Below are 20614 nucleotides of genomic sequence, written 5' to 3' on the forward strand. Positions count from 1 at the left end.
ATTTTGTGGTGCATAAGACAGAAGCACTTCTTATCAGTTTCATAGCTGATGGTTCTCTTTTTTTTTAATTTGTGAAAAAATAATTATAATAGCTCAGTAGTGGCTTAATAGGTCAAGGCCAATAGGATTCAGGAAAAGATGTCAGTTCAAACCCTGCCTTTGACACATACTAGATGTGTGACCTTGGATTAGTCACTTAACCTCTCAATGCCTTAGGCAACTAACTATATGATATGTAGCAACTGGAAGAGGTCCTATTTCTGGAGTTTGAGAACCTTGACTCAAATCCTATATATGTATATGAGATCTTCCCTGGAAGAAGAATGTGGCTGCCATTGTGTGTATGTGTGTGTGTGTGTGTGTACCTGTGTATTTGTGTATTTGTGTATTTGTGTGTGTGTCACCCAAATTCTTCCAATCCAATTTTTGAAGTTGGTCAAATGGTACTAGCTCTTACCTGGAATTGTTTTTAGACAATTAGATCTACAGTGAAAGTCATAAAGTTGATGTATAGTGAAATTAGTAATTGACTCTTTCTTGCTTGTGTATTTCTACAGCCAACAATTTGACTCTTAATGTATAAGATTTTTTTAATAAAATACTTATAATAGCCAAACAAGGCTCTTAACAATTCTTTCTGGCATCTCTAGTTTGAAACTAATTTAATTGTGTTGCTTTTTTTTTTCATTAACAGTGAAGTTAATTCCACACAAAAAGAAATGTATTTATTCTCCACTCCCTCTCTTTTAACTCCCTTAGGCGTCTCGCAGGAAATGGGTTGACAGGCGTCCCCGAGGGAGCATTTGCTGGTCTTTTCCGTCTTAAAGTGCTGTAAGTAGACTGTGTGTGTGTGTGTGTGTGTGTGTGTGTGTGTGTGTGTGTGTGTGTTGATCTATTTCTGATTTTAAGCCTGAAGTGTTCCAGGAGCTAATTAACTTGTAAACTTTGGATGTCTCTAATGAATTGCTTAGACCGCATTATATAATCCATCTGGAGGCCAAATACACTACACTATAAAACTACATCGCACTTTTCTATATTTGTTTATGGGGGGAAGCCACCCCCACCCCCTCCCAAGCCTCAGCATCAGTTGAGAGTTAGAGCTCGTTTTTCTCCAAAGCAGCCGAATAATCAGCTCGTCTCTGGCTGGGCCACTCAGACTTTTCAGTATAATTTCTCAGAGGAAGAGTTCTTTAAGGCTGCCATCCTGATGAGAAATTAAAAATGATTTTGAGCATTTTGAGAAATGATTGACTTCCTGCAGCTCTGGTGCTCTTTAGTAACAGACTGGTTACCTATTTGGAGTTATTTTCCTGCTCCCCACTGACTATATCAAGAGGATATTCATATCAAGGACATTGTTATCCACATGGCCAGAACCTGGGTTCCACAGCAGATTTCCAAATAATTTAGCATATCATAGTGCCTGGGGCGGCACCCTCAAAGTCAGGAATACCTGGGTTCCAGGTTTGCCCTGCCTCATACTAGCATACTGTGTGACCATGGGTAAACGACAGCTTCTCAGTGTTCTAGGTAATCATAGTGATCAAAGACTATAAATTACAGAGCAGATGCCAACCTGCATTAACAGAGAGTTTTCTCACCCAGGAATTCCTTATATCATGGATCCATTCCTTAGCCCTATTTCTTTTTTTTTTATTTTAAACATTATTTTATTTGGTCATTTCCAAACATTATTCACTGGAAACAAAGATCATTTTCATTTCCTCCTTGCCCCCCCTCCCACCACCTTTCCCTCTCCCATAGCCGACACACGATTCCACTGGTTATCACATGTGTTCTTGACTCGAACCCATTTCCCTGTTGTTGGCATTTGCATTAGAGTATTCATTTAGAGTCTCTCCTCAGTCATATCCCCTCAACCCCTGTAGTCAAGCAGTTGCTTTTCATCGGTGTTTTTACTCCCACAGTTTATCCTCTGCTTGTGGATAGTATTTTTTAGATCCCTGCAGATTGTTCAGGATCACTGCATTGCCACTAATGGAAAAGTCCATCACCTTCAATTGTACCACAATGTATCAGTCTCTGTGTACAATGATCTCCTAGTTCTGCTCCTCTCACTCTGCATCAATTCCTGGAGATCATTCCAGTCTCCATGGAATTCCTCCACTTTATTATTCCTTTGAGCACAATAGTATTCCATCACCAACATATACCACAATTTGTTCAGCCATTCCCCAATTGATGGGCACCTTAGTCCTATTTCTTATTGGAAGCAACTGGTAGCATGGTGGATTGAGCATTGGTCTTGAAGTCAGGAATACCAGAGTTCAAATCTGACCTCAGATACCTACTTAGTGTTTGGCACACAGTAGACTGTATGTAAATGCTTATTCTCATCTTCCCTTCCCTTCATTAGAAAGCTATGTGATTCCTTCTGATTTTTGATCTGATTCCATGTCTACATGCCACATTAGTATTAAAGAAAATCCACCGTTTTGGTGAATGAATGAATAAAGCTATTATTGATCACTTCTTATGTGTAAAGTAAGGTGGAGAATACAAATTGAAAAATCAAACACCACAGCTCTCAAGGAGCTGTTATGATTAAAATTCTCTGGAGACCACATCATAATTTTATAATTATTTATTAAATAGCAAAAAGTGGGTCAGAAAAAAAGAGAAGTGTAAACTAGGCTAGCTAGCTCTTTTAGCCACCTCTTTCATGAGCCCCAGTTGAGCCAGTCCCAAGTCAGACTATACCCTCTGTAGTCCGTGGTTCCAAAGGAAAAGGGTGTCTTCCTGTCCCTTCACCAATTTATGCTCTTTGTGGAATTCCTTTCCCAAGCTTGTCTGATTGGCAAACTCAGAACTTGGTCCAGACAAGAGGAAAGTCTGCTAAACACTAGGAGTAACCAGAGTGCTTTTAGAATGGCCACACAGTACATGTAGAGCATCTCCTACCATGGTTGGTAAAAGTAGGGAGGACTGTACCCAAAGTTTCAGGGAGATACAATCCAGAGTTCCAAACCTAAGATGTTCTTGCTTTAAAATCAAAAGGTTGACTTTTCAGATCATAAGGCAATAAAAATAATGATCAGTAAAGGCACATGGAGAGCCAAATCAAAAATTAATTGGAAATTAAACAATATGATTCTCCAAAATCAGTTAGTTAGAGAACAAATCATAGAAACAATTAATAATTTCATTGAAGAAAATGACAATGATAAGACATCCTTTCAAAATCTATGGGATGCAGCCAAAGCAGTACTCAGGGGGAAATTTATATCCTTGAGTTCATATATTAACAAATTAGGGAGGGCAGAGGTCAATGATTTGGACATGCAAATCAAAAAACTTGAAAATGAACAAATTAAAAATCCCCAGAAGAAAACCAAATTAGAGATCCTAAAAATTAAGGGAGAAATTAATAAAATTGAAAGTAATAGAACTATTGAACTAATAAATAAGATTAGAATCTGGTATTTTGAAAAAAACAAACAAAATAGACAAAGTACTAGTCAATCTAATAAAAAAGGAAAGAAGAAAATCAAATGAACAGTATCATAGATGAAAAGGGAGAACTCACCTCCAATGAAGAGAAAATTAAGGCAATCATTAAAAAATATTTTGCCCAAATATATGGCAATAAACATGCCAATCTAGGTGATATGGATGAATATTTACAATAATATAAATTGCATAGATTAACAGAAGACAAAATAGAATTCTTAAATAATCCCATATCAGAAAAAAAATTGAACAGGCCATCAAAGAACTCCCTAAGAAAAAATCCCCAGAGCCTGATGGATTCACAAGTGAATTTTATCAAACATTCAAAGAACAGCTAATCCTAATACTATACCAATTATTTTATTTGACATAATAAGCAAAGAGGGAGTTATACCAAATTCATTCTACAACACAAATATGGTACTGATTCCAAAGCTAGGCAGGTCAAAAACAAAGAAAGAAAACTAAAGACCCATCTCCTTAATGAACATAGATGCAAAAATCTTAAATAGGATACTAGCAAAAAGACTCCAGCAAGTGATCAGGAGGGTTATTCACTATGATCAGGTGGGATTTATACCAGGTATGCAAGGATGATTCAATATCAGGAAAAACATCCACATAATTGACCATATCAACAAGCAAACCAACAAAAATCACATGATTATCTCAATAGACACAGAAAAAGCCTTTGACAAAATACAACACTCATTCCTATTAAAAACACTAGAAAGTATAGGAATAGAAGGACCTTTCCTAAAAATAATAAACAGTATCTATCTGAAACCATCAGCAAACATCATCTGCAATGGGGATAAGCTAGAAGCCTTCCCAATAAGATCAGAAGTCAAACAAGGATGCCCATTATCACCTTTATTATTTAACATTGTACGAGAAACACTAGCTGTAGCAATTAGAAAAGAAAAGTAAATTGAAGGTATTAAAATTGGCAATGAAGAGACCAAGTTATCACTTTTTGTGGATGATATGATAGTCTACTTAAAGAATCCTAGAGAATCAACTAAAAAGCTAGTGGAAATAATCAACAACTTTAGCAAAGTTGCAGGATACAAAATAAACCCACATAAGTCATCAGCATTTCTATTTATCTCCAACACATCTCAGCAGCAGGAATTAGAAAGAGAAATTCCATTCAAAATCACCCTAGACAATATAAAATACTTGGGAATCTATCTGCTGAGACAAACACAGGAACTATATGAACACAACTACAAAACACTTTCCACACAATTAAAACTAGATCTGAGCAATTGGAAAAACATTAACTGCTCATGGGTAGGACGAGCTAACATAATAAAAATGACCATCCTACCCAAACTTATCTATCTATTTAGTGCCATACCCATTGAACTTCCAAAAAACTTTTTTACTGAATTGGAAAAAACCATAACAAAGTTCATTTGGAAGAACAAAAGGTCAAGGATACCCAGGGTAATAATGAAAAAACAATACAAAGGAGGGTGGCCTTGCAGTACCAGATCTCAAACTATACTAGAAAGCAGTGGTCATCAAAACTATTTGGTACTGGCTAAGAGACAGAAGGGAGGATCAGTGGAATAGACTTGGGGTAAGTGACCTCAGCAAGACAGTCTATGACAAGCCCAAAGATCCCAGCTTTGGGGACAAAAACCCACCATTTGATTAAAAAAACTGCTGGAACAATTGAAGACAGTATGGGAGAGATTAGGTTTGGATCAACATCTCACACCCTATACCAAAGTAAACTCAGAATGGGTGAATGACTTGAACATAAAGAAGGAAACTATAAGTAAATTATGTGAACAAATAGTATACATGTCAGACCTTTGGAAAAGGAAAAATTTTAAAACCCAGAAAGACTTAGAGTCATGAAATGTCAAATAAGTAATTTTGACTACATCAAATTTAAAAGTTTTTGTACAAACAAAACCAATGTAACCAAAATTAGAAGGGAAATTACAAATTGGGAAACAATCTTCATAACAAAAACCTCTGACAAAGGTCTAATTACTCAAATTTACAAATAGCTAAATCAATTGTACAAAAAATCAAGCCATTCTCCAATTGATAAATGGGCAAGGGACATGAATAGGCAATTTTCAATCAAAGAAATAAAAAGCATTAATAAGCACATGAAAAAGTGCTCTACATCTCTTATAATCAGAGAGATGCAAATCAAAACAACTCTGAGGTATCACCTCACACCTAGCAGATTGGCTAACATGACAGCAAAGGAAAGTAATGAATGCTGGAGGTGATGTGGCAAAGTTGGGACATCAATGCATTGCTGGTGGAGTTGTGAAATGATCCAACCATTCTGGAGGGCAATTTAGAACTATGCCCAACAGGCACTAAAAGACTGTCTACCCTTTGATCCAGCCATAGCACTGCTGGATTTGTACTCTAAAGAGATAATAAGGAAAAATACATGTACAAGAATATTCATAGCTATGCTCTTTGTGGTGGCCAAAAATTGGAAAATGAGGGGATGCCCTTCAATTGGGGAATGGCTGAACAAAGTGTGGTATATGTTGGTGATGGAATATTATTGTGCTCAAAAGAATAATAAAGTGGAGGAATTCCATGGGAACTGGAATGACCTCTAGGAAGTGATGCAGAGTGAAAGGAGCAGAACCAGGAGAACATTGTACACAGAGACTGATACTCTGTGGTACAATCGAATGTAATGGACTTCTCCATTAGTGGCAATGCAGTGATCCTGAACAACTTGGAGGAATCTTTGAGAAAGAACACTATCCTCATTCAGAGGAAACACTGTGGGAGTAAAAACACCATAGAAAAAACAACTGCTTGATTGCATGGGTCAAGGGGGATAGGATTGGGGATGTAGACTCTAAATGAACATTGTATTGCAAATACCAACAATATGGAAATGGATTCTGATCAAAGACACATGTAATACCCAGTGGAATTGTGCATCAGCTACAGGAGGGAGGAATAGAAAATGATTTCTGTAACCAGGGAATAATGTTCGAAATTGACAAAAAAATAGGAAATAAATAAATAAATGAATAAACCAAAAGGTTGATTTGGGGACCAAAAAAAGGGTTCAGATTAAGATTAACTTTCCACAGAACACAACATAACAGGTATTTAAAACCCCCGAATTTCTATTTCTAGTGTTCACCTCTCCTGTTGGTTTTATTTTTTATTTATCTTTTTCATTGTTACCTTTTATTTTTATACCATCTTTATTTCTGAATGCTCTTCTCCTCCTACCCTCTCCAGGAAACCATCTACTATAAAAATAATTTTTTAAAAAGAAGTGGGGGAGACACAGCTAGGTGATTCAGGGGATAGAACAAAGAGTCAAGAGGACCTGGCTTCAAATCTAATCTCAGACACTTGCTGGATGTGTGACCCTGGGCAAATCGCTTAACCCCAATTGCCTAGCCTTTGCCATTCTTCTGTCTTAGAACTGGTACTAAGAAGGTGTGATTTTCTTAAAGGAAGAGGAGAAAAATTCAACCAAATCAACAAACATATAAACTACATCTGACAGTCCTTGTCATAGTTTTCAATAATTAATAAATAATAATAAGTTGTTAATGCTTATTGACTGGCAATATATACAAGATCCTAGTTTTGGGACTTCTAAAACATTTTCTTCATTCGTGAATTATTCATTCCTATCCCTCTATCCTACCATCATTTGCCCTCTCAGTGAACCCTCAAAGGTGACCAAATGTTTGGCCCATTTGCATCTGGGCTGTTACAAAAAGTCCCAGCCCCACAGGACTTGGAGACATAATGATAACAGAGAGTAAAGATGCTCTGCTGTTTGTAGATTTCAGGAACATATGGTTAATGATTCCAGTGGTGTTCCAGGGTGTATGATCTGTCTTAAAACCAATTAAAAAGTCCAAACATGACCATCTGGCTTTAAAAAGAATTCAGATCAATTTCTTTTATGGAACATGGAGATGCACATGCAAAAACAGGGGAGGAGGACAGAGAAAGATATACAGCATCAGACCCCATCACCAAAAGGCAGTGATCATCATATCCAATGTTTGTGGAGGGAGGGCAAAGATCAGAATCTCACAGACACCCCTCAATTCAAAAATGAGTCTGTACAAGGCCACATGTGGTTCTGTTGGAGGAAAAATAAATAAATCTCTTGCCTTCAAACATCAGGAAAACTTAAGACTCTAATCCCAGCTTAGTTACCTGCTGGTACCATGAGCTTGAACAAAAAATATACTATTCATATATCATAATATCATACTCATAATATCTCAAATATGCAAAGAGGGAAAGGGTACATTGTCTCATCTTTTCTTATTTCTCATTCATTTTTTAAAATCCTTACCTTCTGTCTTAGGATCAATACTGTATTGGTTCCAAGACAGAAGAGAAATAAGGGCTAGGCAGTGGGGTTTAAGTGACTTGCCCAGGGTCACACAGCTGGGAAGTTTATGAGGCCAGAACTTTTTTAGAAGAGCCAGGCAGAAGATAACTTTATTCACTTCATGTTAAACTAATAAATTCAAATTTTAGTTATTCAATCAGAAGAAAAAGGACAAAACTTTTTCTTAGGTTCTTATACCATGCAACATAAAGTATTTCACTGTCCTAAGGCTAGAAAATGGGGATTCCTAGTCAAGCAGCACTTACCCAGGGACAACCTTACAACTCCCCTCCTACCCCATTTTATTACCCCACAATAGAGCAGATGATAAGGTAAGTGATCTGGGAAATGGGGAGTGGGACTCAGTTTCAGACCCTCAGAACTAGAGCTTCAAACAGTGATGGCTGGGGCCAGATCCCATTGGTCCAGTCTGCGAGGCTCTGACTCTAAGCCAGTCTCCTGGGGCTTCTCTCCCTATGGCTTCTCAATCTGTTTCAGGCTTATACCAAGGCAAACCATCAAATAAAACAGCTAAGATAGACTTTGGTCAGTATGGCAACACCAGGGCAATTTGGGCTGATCTAGAATGGAGACCCAGGTCCTCCATGACTTGGTTTTATGCTTAGTCTAGTCAATCAGCTTAAAGATTTTATGTAATCACCATCCAATCAATAGCCAAGGATATCTGCGTCAATACCCTTATATACTGGCAGCAAGCCTACAGATGGTTCCTATACATTGGGTAAACAATTTATGGCAAGTATTATAATAGAAAGGATACTGTGGGAGCTATTTCTAGTTGTAATAAATGAGATACTCTGGAGTGACTAGAGAGCTACTGGGGGAAACCTTAGGGTGCCTAGTTGTAATGAAGACAGAGATACTTCTGAGAGATAGAGAGATACTACTAGAGGGGATACTCTGGGGTTGCCTATTGATCACTACTGCTGGCTAAAATAGATCAAGATATTTCCTACCCTCCACCCTTTACCTCCCAGTTTTCCACCTACACCCTCCTGCTTCCCTTCCCCTCCCCCCTGTTAGTCAGTCACCCTTCTAAGTAATTCAAAGGTGAACTGTGAGGCTTAGAGAAGATACTCTTGTTCTCTTTCTCAAGTAAGGAGGTTTATTGGGGAGGACAAGGATGGAAGATGAGGTGAGAGGGATCAGGTTTTCCCTAATCTATAATGAGGGTTAGGAGGATTTTGGGAAATGTCAGTCCTGTCACAGCTGTGACACAAGAGTCTGTCAAGGAGATGGGAGAATAACTGTTTAATCTTCTTTCTTCTTCCTTCCAATTCAAATCTTAGAGACACAAATATCTTCTTCACCACACTAGCCACCAACAAAAGTTAATTTCTTCTCAACCTAGCTCCAGAAGCTCCCCCCCCCCCAAGGGTCCTTCCTCCTAGGACAGAAGCTAACATTGATCCAGTTCAGAGCTTCTTCCCCCTTCAGCCTGGCTTGACTCTCCAACTGACTTTCCTGGGAACATTCCATTTGGAATGTTCTTTCTTGATTGACAGCTGAGGTCCTTTACTTTGTTTTGCATGATTGGCTTGGCTTGTAAATGCTCTCTTACACAGTATGTCTGGCTATTTTATATCCAGCAAAAGGTTTTCAGCATTCATATCAGCCTGCCCTGACCAAAAGCTGGTTATGACAATTTACAAGGTCATATTTGTACTCAGGACCGCCCATCTCTAGCCCTGGCTATCAATCCAATGAGCAACCTAACTGTCCCACCTCCACTTGCCCTCATTCACTTTTTTCTTTTTGGTGATTTGAACATTTTTATTTAAATAATTAATTTTGAATATTTTTCCATGGTTACATGATTCATATTCTTTCCCCTCCCCTCCTCCCACCTTCCTCCCATAGCCAACAAGCAATTCCACTGGGTTTTACATGTGACATTGATCAAGACCTATTTCCATATTATTAGTATTTGCACTGGGGTGATTGTTTAAAGTCTACATCTCCAATTATATCCCCTCGACCCATGTGATCAAGCAGTTGTTTTTCTTCTGCATTTCTGTTCCCACAGTTATTCCTCTGGATGTGGATAATGTCCTTTCTCTTAAGTCCCTCAGAGTTTTTCTGGATCATTGCATTGCTACTAGTAGAGAAGTCCATTACATTCAATTGTACCACAGTGTATCAGTCTCTGTGTATAAGGTTCTCCTGGTTCTGTTCCTTCCACTCTGCATCAATTCCCTGGAGGTCGTTCCAGTTCACATGGAATCCCTCCAGTTCATTTTTCCTTTTAGCACAATAGTATTCCATCACCAACAAGTACCACAGTTTGCCTCATTCACTTTCAAGTTAGCTCTTGGCAAAGTTGGTAGAGAGGATATTGGGACAGTCCTCTGGGTAAGAGTGAAAATGCAAATTGGAATTAATCTGGTACAGTTTTAACAGTCATTTTGTCTCAGAGGACATTTCCTATTGTTTTTTCTTTTCTTACTATGTTTAATTTAAAGGGGGAACTCTTAGGTATAGTATATTGTATTTAAATAGTCTTAGCTCTTATTTCCATACAAATGAATTTGAATGCAAATATTTTCTTTAATTGAATTCAGGAAATTAAGTAACTTTTTAGTCTCTGTAAATGATTCTCTTTCCACTTTTAAACAAGCTATTTGGAGGCCATGTAGACAGTTTAAATCCCTATGTTTCCAGATTTCAGAATTGTTCTGATGGTGGTGAAATCCAATCCAACCAACATTTGTTAAATGCTTACTTTGCAAAGGACTCTGTACTAGGAACTAGGGACACAAAGACAAAAATGAAAAACAGATCCTGCCCTCTAGAAACCTATATTTGGGACCATTAGGTAGCACAATAGACAGAACCAGGTCTGGATTTGGGAGGATTTAAGTTCAAATCTGGCCTCAGACACTTTCTAGCTGTGTGACCCTGAACTAGTCATTAACCCTATTTGCCCAGCCCTTGATCTTAACTGATACTAAAACAGAAGGCAAGAGTTTAAAAGAAGTTTATATTCTAGAAGAGATGAAGGAACATATAAAAGGGTAGGCATATACATTATAATTTAAGTGGGGGAGGTCATGAACAACTAAAGGAGTTAGAGACCATATATGAACTAAGACTTGAAAGGAACTTGTAATTCTTAGAGGAAGAGATGATGGAAGACAAAAGAATGGAGGTGAGAAATGGCATGCCCAATATGGAGATGGAAAGTAGGCAGTTTTAATAGAAATTAGAAACTATAGAAGGTAATAGACAATAAACCAAGAAAGATAAACTAGAGCCAGATCATGAAGGGTTTTAAGTGCCAAAGTGGGTTTCTTTTGTCCTAGAAGCAATAGTGAGCCACTGACATTTTTCATACCACAGCTGAGTTGGTCAAACTTCTGCTTTAAGAAGATTATTTTGGCCGCTGTGTCCATCACCTATTATCTCCATGACACCAATCAACAAGATATTTGAAACAATCTAGATAAGAAACTTATTTCTGTTTGATGTTGTGTAAATGTAGATGACACAACCAAAGTGAGGGAACTTTCAAAAAATATATTGATCCGTCTCCTAATCTATGTTTTGAAAGCATACTAAATAGTAACTAAATTCATTATGCTGCCCTCAGGCTTTGAGTTCATTTAATAAAGTATTTGTTCAGTACTAACAGAGCAGGTTTATTTATTTTCTGGTATACAAAATTGGAGTTTTAAAAAAACAACCTGCATTCTTATGACTTCAGAGCCAGCCTTCGCTCCGCCAGTACCATCAAACTCAAATGTGCATAAAGAACTCTGCAAGCCACACATATTAATGTAGATTTAAGTTACATTATCTATATTTTATTGCATTTGTTCATTTTGTTAAATATTTCCCAATTCCATTTTAAATGATTCAGGAAACTCTCAAGAGTGTTGCTGGTCCTAATGCAGTTGCTTTATATTATGCAGCCTCTCAAGATTTTAACAAAGTGTCCCCAAAGTCATTGTACAGTAACACTTTGAGGACACCCCCTATAATAACCAGAAATACAAGATTACTTTAAGTGAATATTATATACTCAATATGCTTCGTGTCCTTATTTCTTACCCCTGTTTGTCAATTTCTTATATGTACGTAGCATCTGTTGTTATTACTACAAATGACAACTGGCATTTTATACAATTTCATTATAAATTATAACTAGAACTTGCATAGTTATTTAAGGTTTATACAACTTCCTGACACCCTCTAGGGAGTAGATAAGAGAAGTATTGGTTCAATTTGGAAGATGAAAAACCGAAAAGTCTTATGACTTACTAGCATACATCAAAGGGAACATGGGAAGAGAAGAGAGAATGGGCTATTGAGAAATTAGAAAGAGAAAATGCAGGGGAAAGAATTGGACCCAACATTTGAAACCCATACTAAGAGCAACTCCCCCATGGTTGGCCCAATAAGCATTTCGTCCAAGATCCTGTAAGCGTTCACTGTGCAGAGTGAGGAACATCTCAGATGATTGTTCTCTGCACAGAGTGTCCTTTAAGGAACAAGGGCTTGGCTCTGGACTGCTCATAGCCCAGCCCAATGGCACCTCCTAAACCACGCTATTCCCATGAGGCTGCAAGTTCTTGTTGTGAACAAGACCAATCTATTCAGCCAAGGAATGGCTTGCCCGCCTGCCCTCCCTGGACCAAAACAAAGCCTCCATGGTGGTGAGCGCGGTAAGGCTGTGTTGGGGATAGAATTATAGAAGAAGCTCTGTCGATTCAGACTGAGTCCACCCCTGGGAATTCCTGGGTATTGAAACACAGAGGGCACATTGGGTTTTGCTTGTTTTGCTGAGATTGGCTAAGAGTGGGGGGGGGGGCTTTTTTATTCTCCCAGAGTCTCAGAGTCAGTAGGTGGCCTTTCCAATAAGTCATTTCATCACTCTCACTCCCTATCTGTTCCATCTCTCTATCACATCATATGAGTATGCACATAGACGTACATATGTATATGCACTTCTAAAAGGGGTTATAAATAATTATCCAGTTACTGCAGCAGAGGGATGCTCGGTGAATTAACGAATGTTTATGAAGGGCTTTAAAGCTTCTAAAGTGAGAAGAATTATAGAAATATGAAGTGGCCCTTTACTTTCAAAGAGAGTGTTTCATTTTATTTTCTTATGCCAGTGTGGGTGTGAAAAATCAATTTACGAGAACCTAGACTCATATTCAGTTAATAGCCTAATCTATTTATATTCCAAACAGTCCTTTCAGAACCTTTTTTTTAAAAAGAAACCACTAGCTATTGTGAAAGCCTTTTTCATTACACTCCAAAGTGCTGCAAAATCTTTTTGTTTTCTCCAATTGAAATACCTTAAGCAGAAGCAGAATTTTCCAATTAATGCCTGTCAATAATTGTTGAGGCAGCCAGAAGGAACAGTGGATAGAGTCTGCCGGATCTGGAGTTAGAAAGACATCTTTCTGAGTTCAAATCTGGCCTCAGACACTTAATAGCTGTGTGACCCTGAGCAAGTCATTTAACTCTGCCTCAGTTTCCTCATCTATAAAATGAACTTGAAAGGAAATGACAAACCATTCCAGTATGCCAAGAAAACCCTAAGTGGAGTCATAAAGAACTGGACATGACTGAAAACAATTAAACAATTATTATCAAAATATTAAAATGATAACTTGGTGTTAATTCACTTTTGCTTTGCCTATCAGAAGAATAAATGGAAACATCATTTTTTCAATTATTTTAGTTTAGGATTAGGGTTTAATAGGTTTGATATATATTCTGAGTCTTGCTTAAAAAAACAATGTAGAAAAGGATTTTCAGCACATAGAATTAGGGTTAGGGTTAGGGTTAGGGTTAGGGTTAGGGTTAGGGTTAGGGTTAGAGTGATCAATCAATCACCTGTCAAGTATTTCTTAATCACCTACTATATTCCAGGCAGTAGGAATACAAAGATAAAAATGAAATTGTCCCTGTCTTCAAGGAGCGTATATACCCAGAAAAGTATGTACAAAATAAATGCATAAATACTAGAGAGTGGAGAAAAGGCTTTATGCAGAAGGGAATGAACTAAACATTGAAGGAAATTAGGGATACTAAAATGTTGAAGTGAGAGAGTGAATTCTAGGCAGGTAAATTTTTTGTGCAAAATCAAAAAAATAGGAAAGTGCTGCTTGTGAGGAAGAAGAAAGTCCCTAAACCAGGACACAGGTTTGTTTTTATTATTAAAGCCTTGAATATAATTCATTCCCAGAGACCAGGTATATAGAGTGGAGGTGGGGAGGGGATTGACTTGCCCAGGGTCACAAAGCTAGGAAGTGTCTGAGGCCACATTTTAACTCAGGAGGAAGTTATAGAAAGTTACCTCTATATCCCCATTTCCTTTAACTGACTCATCCTCAACTCAATTACATATAATTATTGAATTTCAGAGTTGGAAGAGGTCTCAGTGGGCATCTAGTCCAACCCAAGTCCAAAAAAGAATCTCCAATAATGCATCCCCAACAAGGGTTCATCTAGCCTTTGCTTGAAGATCCCCAGGGAAGAGCCCCCACCTGCAGAGAAATGTATCTCAATCTTTTGTGTCTCAGGACCCATTTGCACTCTTGAAAATTATATAGAACCTGCCAAAGAACTTTTGGGCATGTGAGGTTTATCTATTGATATTTACTACATTTGAAATTAAAATATTTTAGTTTTATTTTAAAAATAATTCTGACTTTGTAGGTCCCCTAAAAGGGTTTTAGGGATGTTCAAGGGACCCTTGGTCATACTATTAGAATCACTACTCCAGAGGAATCTCATTCTACTCTAATTATTAGGAAGTTAGAGGGTTTTTCCCTTAAGACAAGATTAAATTTGTTGCTTTTCAATCTGTACCCAGTGCCTCTAATTTTGCCTTCTGAGAACAAGGAGAAACAGTTTAATCCTTCATCCATTTGATAGCTTTTCAAGTATTGGAGAACAAGTATCTTGTCCTCCCAGAGACTTCTCTTCTCCCATCAGCAAATCCCTCTTTCCTTCAACTCATCTTCTTGGAATGTGAATTTGTATTCTTTCGCCATTCTGATTACCCACTTCTGGTCCTTCTCCAGCTAATTAATGCCCTTCTTAGTCTATGGTGCTTAGAAACAAAGCCAATACCACAGATGTGATCTCTCCAGAGAAGAAGCAAGAGTATCACCTCTTCATTCCTTGTAACGATGCCTCTCTGAATGTGGTCCAAGCACACAGTTGATATATTGAGCTTATAGTCTACTAAAAAAACCCATTATGTTTTCAGATTAATTTATCTGGAACCATACCGTTCCCCATCTTCTACTTGTGAAGTAAATTTGGGGAACCAAGTATATGATTTTGTATTTATCTCTGTTAATTTCAACTTGTTGGGTGACAGCATCCAAGATGAACAATTATTTTAAGTACTGTCATTCATAACCTAAGCCCCATATTCCCCACAACTTAGCCATCATTTTTGGAAAGAGGTCAGCCCATGACAATCTTAATGAGAGATTAGCAAAGGGCAGCTAAGTGGTTCAGCAGATAGAAAGCCAGGACTGGAGATAGGAGGTGCTAGGTTCAAATCTGGAATTTCCTAGTTGTGTGACCCTGGACAAGTCACTTAACCCCCACTGTCTAGCCTTTACTGCTCTTCTGCCTTGGAACCACTATGCAGTATCAATTCCAAAACAGAAGGTAATGGTTAGAAAAAAGAGAGAGAGAGATTAGCAAATATGAGGTGGCATAAGGAGAATTCAAATAGTACTTTGCATTGACCAATTAAAAGACATCAGTTAGAGCTGCATCTGTGAAGAACTTAATGCACACATTTTGGTCCTGGTTGAGATTTCTAGGGTCAATTCCCAATATCACTTTGTTTGAACCTAACTACTTCATTGAAGTCCTTAATGAACACATCGATCACTAGATAGTAACACATTTGACTTTACAAGGAGATTTTAATTCCATTCCTCCTCAATTTGCTAGCTTCTGGAACTGACCAGCATCCTTAGAAGGTTCGCTCTAGTTTATCTTCCATATAGCTGCCAGATTAACGTTTCTTAGTCACAGCTCAGCCTATGTGACTCCCTTGCACAAATACTAATGACAGCAGCTCCTAGCGGTCTCTAAAAGAGAGAAGGTAAAGCAAAGCTCCTCAGCCTGCCATTCTCAGTCCTTCACAAATAAAATTCTCACTCACTTTTCTATGCCCCCCTCATATACTCTTTATGTTCTGAGCATGCTAGCCTGGCAATAACAATAACAACTCGAATTTGTGTAGCATTTTAAGGTTAACAAAGATAGAGAGGTAGATTGACAGATGGATAGATATAGATGGATGGAGAGAGAGACAGAGTGACACAGACAAAGACACAGACAAAGATATAGATAGACAGACATATAGACAGACAGAAAGATATGGACAGACAGACAGACAGAGAGACTGATATGGACAGACAGAAAGAGAGAGAGAGAGAAAGATAGGCAAACCTACAGATAGATAGATAGATAGATAGATAGATAGATAGATAGATAGATAGATAGAAAGATAGATAGATAGATAGATAGATAGATGGATGGATAGATAGTTGGATGGATGGATAACTAGATAGATAGATATGGACAGACAGACAGACAGACAGAGAGACTGATATGGACAGACAGAACGAGAGAGAGAGAGAGAGAGAGAGAGAGAGAGAGAAAGATAGACAAACCTACAGATAGATAGATAGATAGATAGATAGATGGATGGATGGATAGATAGTTGGATGGATGGATAACTAGATAGATAGATATGGACAGACAGACAGGTAGATGAGATATATAGACAGACAGATAAGGATGGATAGATAGATAGATAGATAGATAGATAGATAGATAGATAGATAGATAATGTATATCCATATCCATTCAGGGCCACTAGATGGTACAGTGGATAGGGTGCCAGGCTTGGAGTCTAAAAGACCCAAGTCGAAATCTAGTCTTAGATACTAACTAGCACTATGACCCTGAGCAAATCATTTAACCCTGTTTGCCTCAGTTTCCTCATATGTAAAATGAGCTGGAGAGAGAAATGGCAAACTACTCTAGTATCTTTACTAAGAAAATGACCCCAAATGGAGTCACACAGACAGACATGACTGAATAACAACAGCCACAAATACATATGTATATAGATATATCTATACACACACCCATATATACATTTTACATATGAGGAAATTAAGGTCTGGGAGAGAGGTTAAATGACTTACCCAGATCATCCAGATATTATGTAGTCGAGGCAAGATTCAAAACCACAACTTCCAGACTAGAGATCCTACAGTCTCTACCTTGCCTCCTGGAGTTGTCCCTGCTTCCTAGGTATTCTTCAAAAAGGCATCTACTATCTCCCTGACTAAGTGAATAACTTGCTTTTCTCTTCCTCCTGTCAGACTCTTTAGCTCTTTCCAGGATCTATCCCAGGAAGCCTTTTCTGCAGTCTTATTATTCAGAGACCATCTTCGAATTACTTCCTATTTACTTATCTATATTATGTTGCAGTTGACTCATTTCAGTCAACTATTTGGGACTCTCTTTGGGTTTTCTTGGCAAAGATGCTGCAGTGGTTTGCCATTTCCTCAACCAGCTCATTTTGCAGATGAGGAACTGAGGCACACTTGCCCAAAGTCACACAGCTAATAATTGTCTGAGGCTAGATTTGAACTCAAAAAGATGTCTTCCTGTTTCCAAGCCCAGTGCACCACCTAGCTGTATTATACCTCCTCCAAACTCATGTCAGTTCCTTGAGGGCAAGGACTGTTTCATCTTTGTCACTCTAGCACCTAGCACTGTGACTGGAAATAGATACTTGATAAACATTCAAAGAACTTCATTGTAGTGGCACGTATCCTTAAATAGGACATTAGGATTTTTGTTTATTAAACTTGCTAACAAAAGGGACCACAATTTAACAAATACATGGCACCTTCTTGTGGCCAACATTATTCTTGTTCAGCTGTAAATTTCAGTGCATTCTTTCAGTAATAGCCATCTCTTTTTGGTTATTTAATTTAATAGCGCATTTCTGTTTTTTTCATGCCAGTATGTTGCAGAATAATCAACTAAGACAAGTACCTGCAGAGGCTCTCCAGAATCTGCGAAGTCTTCAATCCCTGTAAGTATATTTGAAATAACATGGCCACGTAGGATCAATTTGGGCTCATAAGCCCACTTAAAGTTTGGATTTGTCTGTTCCATTAGACTAGATCATGAGATTTAGAGGCAAGAGAAATCTTAGAGATTATCTAATCTAATCTCATTAGACAGATGAAGAAACCAAAGTCCAGACTAGTGAAAGAACTTTCCCAAGGTCACACAGGTAGGAAGTTATCAACTAGGATTCCACGTCCATTATTACTTAATTATCTGGTCTCAGTTTACTCATCTGTAAAATGAAGGGGTTAAAGTGGATGGCCTCTGAAGTCTCTTCTAGAATCAAGAATTTATGACAAAATTCATCAGGGTTGAGTCAGACTTTAGTGAATTGGGAACATTAATATTATTAGAAGGGACTGGGACATAATGGATAAGGTCAGAAACTGGGTTCAAGTCTCACCTCTAACTAGCTACATGACCCAGAAAAATCTGTAAGACTTTTGAGTTGAGAGCAGATGTATGTCTGCACTGGCCAAGGGAGAGTCTTTACCAGGTAATGCTTCTACCAGTGAATAAATAGATTTGAATATGTACATATAATGTAACCATGGAAAAAGATTATAAATAAATAAATTTAATAATAATAAAAGAAAAATGAATATATACATATAGTCATAGTGTTTAAAATTTATTTTAATATAGTAATATAGAAATATTCTTTTTTAAACTTTATTTTCTATGTTAGTATCATAGTAAGAGAGAAAGGCAAGAACCAGGCAAATAGGATTAAGTGACTCACCCAGGGTCAAACAGCTAGGAATTGTCTGAGACTGGATTTGAACCCAAATCCTCCCAGGTCTGGACCTTGATGTTCCATTGTGCCATCTTGTTGGCCCTACAAAAATTAAAAATTATTTAAATTATTTAAAAGTAGTAAAACTATTTCATTATATATCATATAAATACATATGTAAAACTATTTTTCATGTATATGTATTTATATAAGGTAGAGAAATAGATAAGAAGTCTCATAGAATCTTTAGCATTCAAGTGTTCCTTCCCTAGGAAGGAATATTTTCTTGATTTGTTTTTAATTTATTTTTTTTAATTTATTTATTTACACTCCAAAAGGTATGTCTCACTCCTCCCACGAAACACAATGGAGTCATTGTAGGACCATTTTTTGGTTCTATCTTTGCATCCACAGTGCTGAATACAGTTCTTTGCACATGACATTGGCTGAATTTCATGTAATAACTTACCCAAGCAAATGAAGAGCAAAAGAAGGCGAGAGATTGGGGCCCCAAAGTAAATGCATCAGTTTTCAGAGCCAAATACCAAATCATAAAGACAAGAAAGACACATAGTATAACAGAACACATAATCGATTTGGTTGGACTGAGAAGACTTTGGTTCAGATTCCTGCTCTGATATTTACTGGCCGTATTAACTTGGGCAAGTCACTTAACTTCTCTGAATCTGTTTCCTCGTCAATATAATGGGAGGAAGAACTCTTGCACTGCCCAGCCCACATGGCTCTTGAGAATCAAGCACTTGGCAATCTTTAGCCCATATTGCACTAGAGCTTTATTTATCCTGGTGTAACATTTGTCTCAAAAGCCAGTCCTCTAGGGGATAGAATGCATAGAATTGAGGATTTGGCAGTGAAGGCTGGCCATTTCTGAGCAACTGAAAAGAGAGAGTTAATGGAGATGGTTTGAGAGAAACTATGGCCGAAACTGAGAGCAAGAAATGAGAAAATGCTTTGGAGAAAACTGTGTTCATTGCTATTTGATGAAAAAAAGTATAAGGAGAATTTTATGAGCAACGAGTCTTAAGTATTCACCATCATAGAAAGAACTGAGGGAGTCTCAATGCATTTTGCCATTGTTCACATTATTTCCTCCATGAATTCCTCTTTAGTGTAAGCAATATGTGTCTTCTTTTCCAACATGACGAACACCAAAATGGGTCTTGTGTACACATGTACAACATATATTACCTCTGCCTTAGGGAGGCAAGCAGGGAGGAAGAGAACATCAATCACAAAATATCAAAAAATAATTATTAAAAATTGTACCAACATGTAAAAAAATTAAACATTTTTCAAATGAAATGAATCTAAGGAGAAAAATGAGTTATATATTGTAAGAAATTATAGAGGATATAAAGAAAGAAGGTAGAGGAAACTTCTCTTCTTGATGGATTTGTTATCTTTCAGAGAAGATAAAAAGAAATCCTGGGAAGCATCTTTGTTGGTACTGTGAGTGAACTGAATGGTAAAACTATGTTTCCAGAAATCATCTGTATTTACAATGATAGAAGTGACTCTGGCTATGGTCATTCTGACAGCTAAAATATTATAATTACTCATATCTATGTCATTATTGATTACATTATTAATAAATTATATGACCAGGAAATTCAATATTTATTTAGTCTTGAGGTAAGGAATGTTGATATGAAGAGAGATATGAGCAATCATTTATGAGGAAACTCATTTCCAGAGGTTGTTAAATAAACATTTAATAAGCTGGGGTGGGAACACCAAGATAATTAATTGATCAGACATGTAATTAATAATTAATGAAGAAATATCTAAACATGCCTCTGTATTATCCTAGAATTAAGAATGATGAGACCAAATATGGTAAAAAGTAAAGT

At 37.4% G+C, this 20614-nt stretch overlaps 1 protein-coding gene across 2 annotated transcripts in view; it reads left to right on the top strand.

Annotated features, from left to right (window-relative positions):
• LGR5 (leucine rich repeat containing G protein-coupled receptor 5) overlaps positions 1–20614 on the top strand; it is a 193039-nt gene that overhangs the window by 104178 nt on the left and 68247 nt on the right. For both annotated transcript variants that reach the window (XM_001370010.4, XM_007503051.3), the window contains exons 3-4: positions 760–831; positions 17898–17969. In XM_001370010.4, the coding sequence (XP_001370047.1) occupies positions 760–831; positions 17898–17969 (144 nt within the window). The remainder of the gene's footprint in view (positions 1–759; positions 832–17897; positions 17970–20614) is intronic.

The sequence above is a fragment of the Monodelphis domestica genome, chromosome 5, assembly GCF_027887165.1.
Source record: "Monodelphis domestica isolate mMonDom1 chromosome 5, mMonDom1.pri, whole genome shotgun sequence".
Lineage (NCBI taxonomy): Eukaryota > Metazoa > Chordata > Mammalia > Didelphimorphia > Didelphidae > Monodelphis > Monodelphis domestica.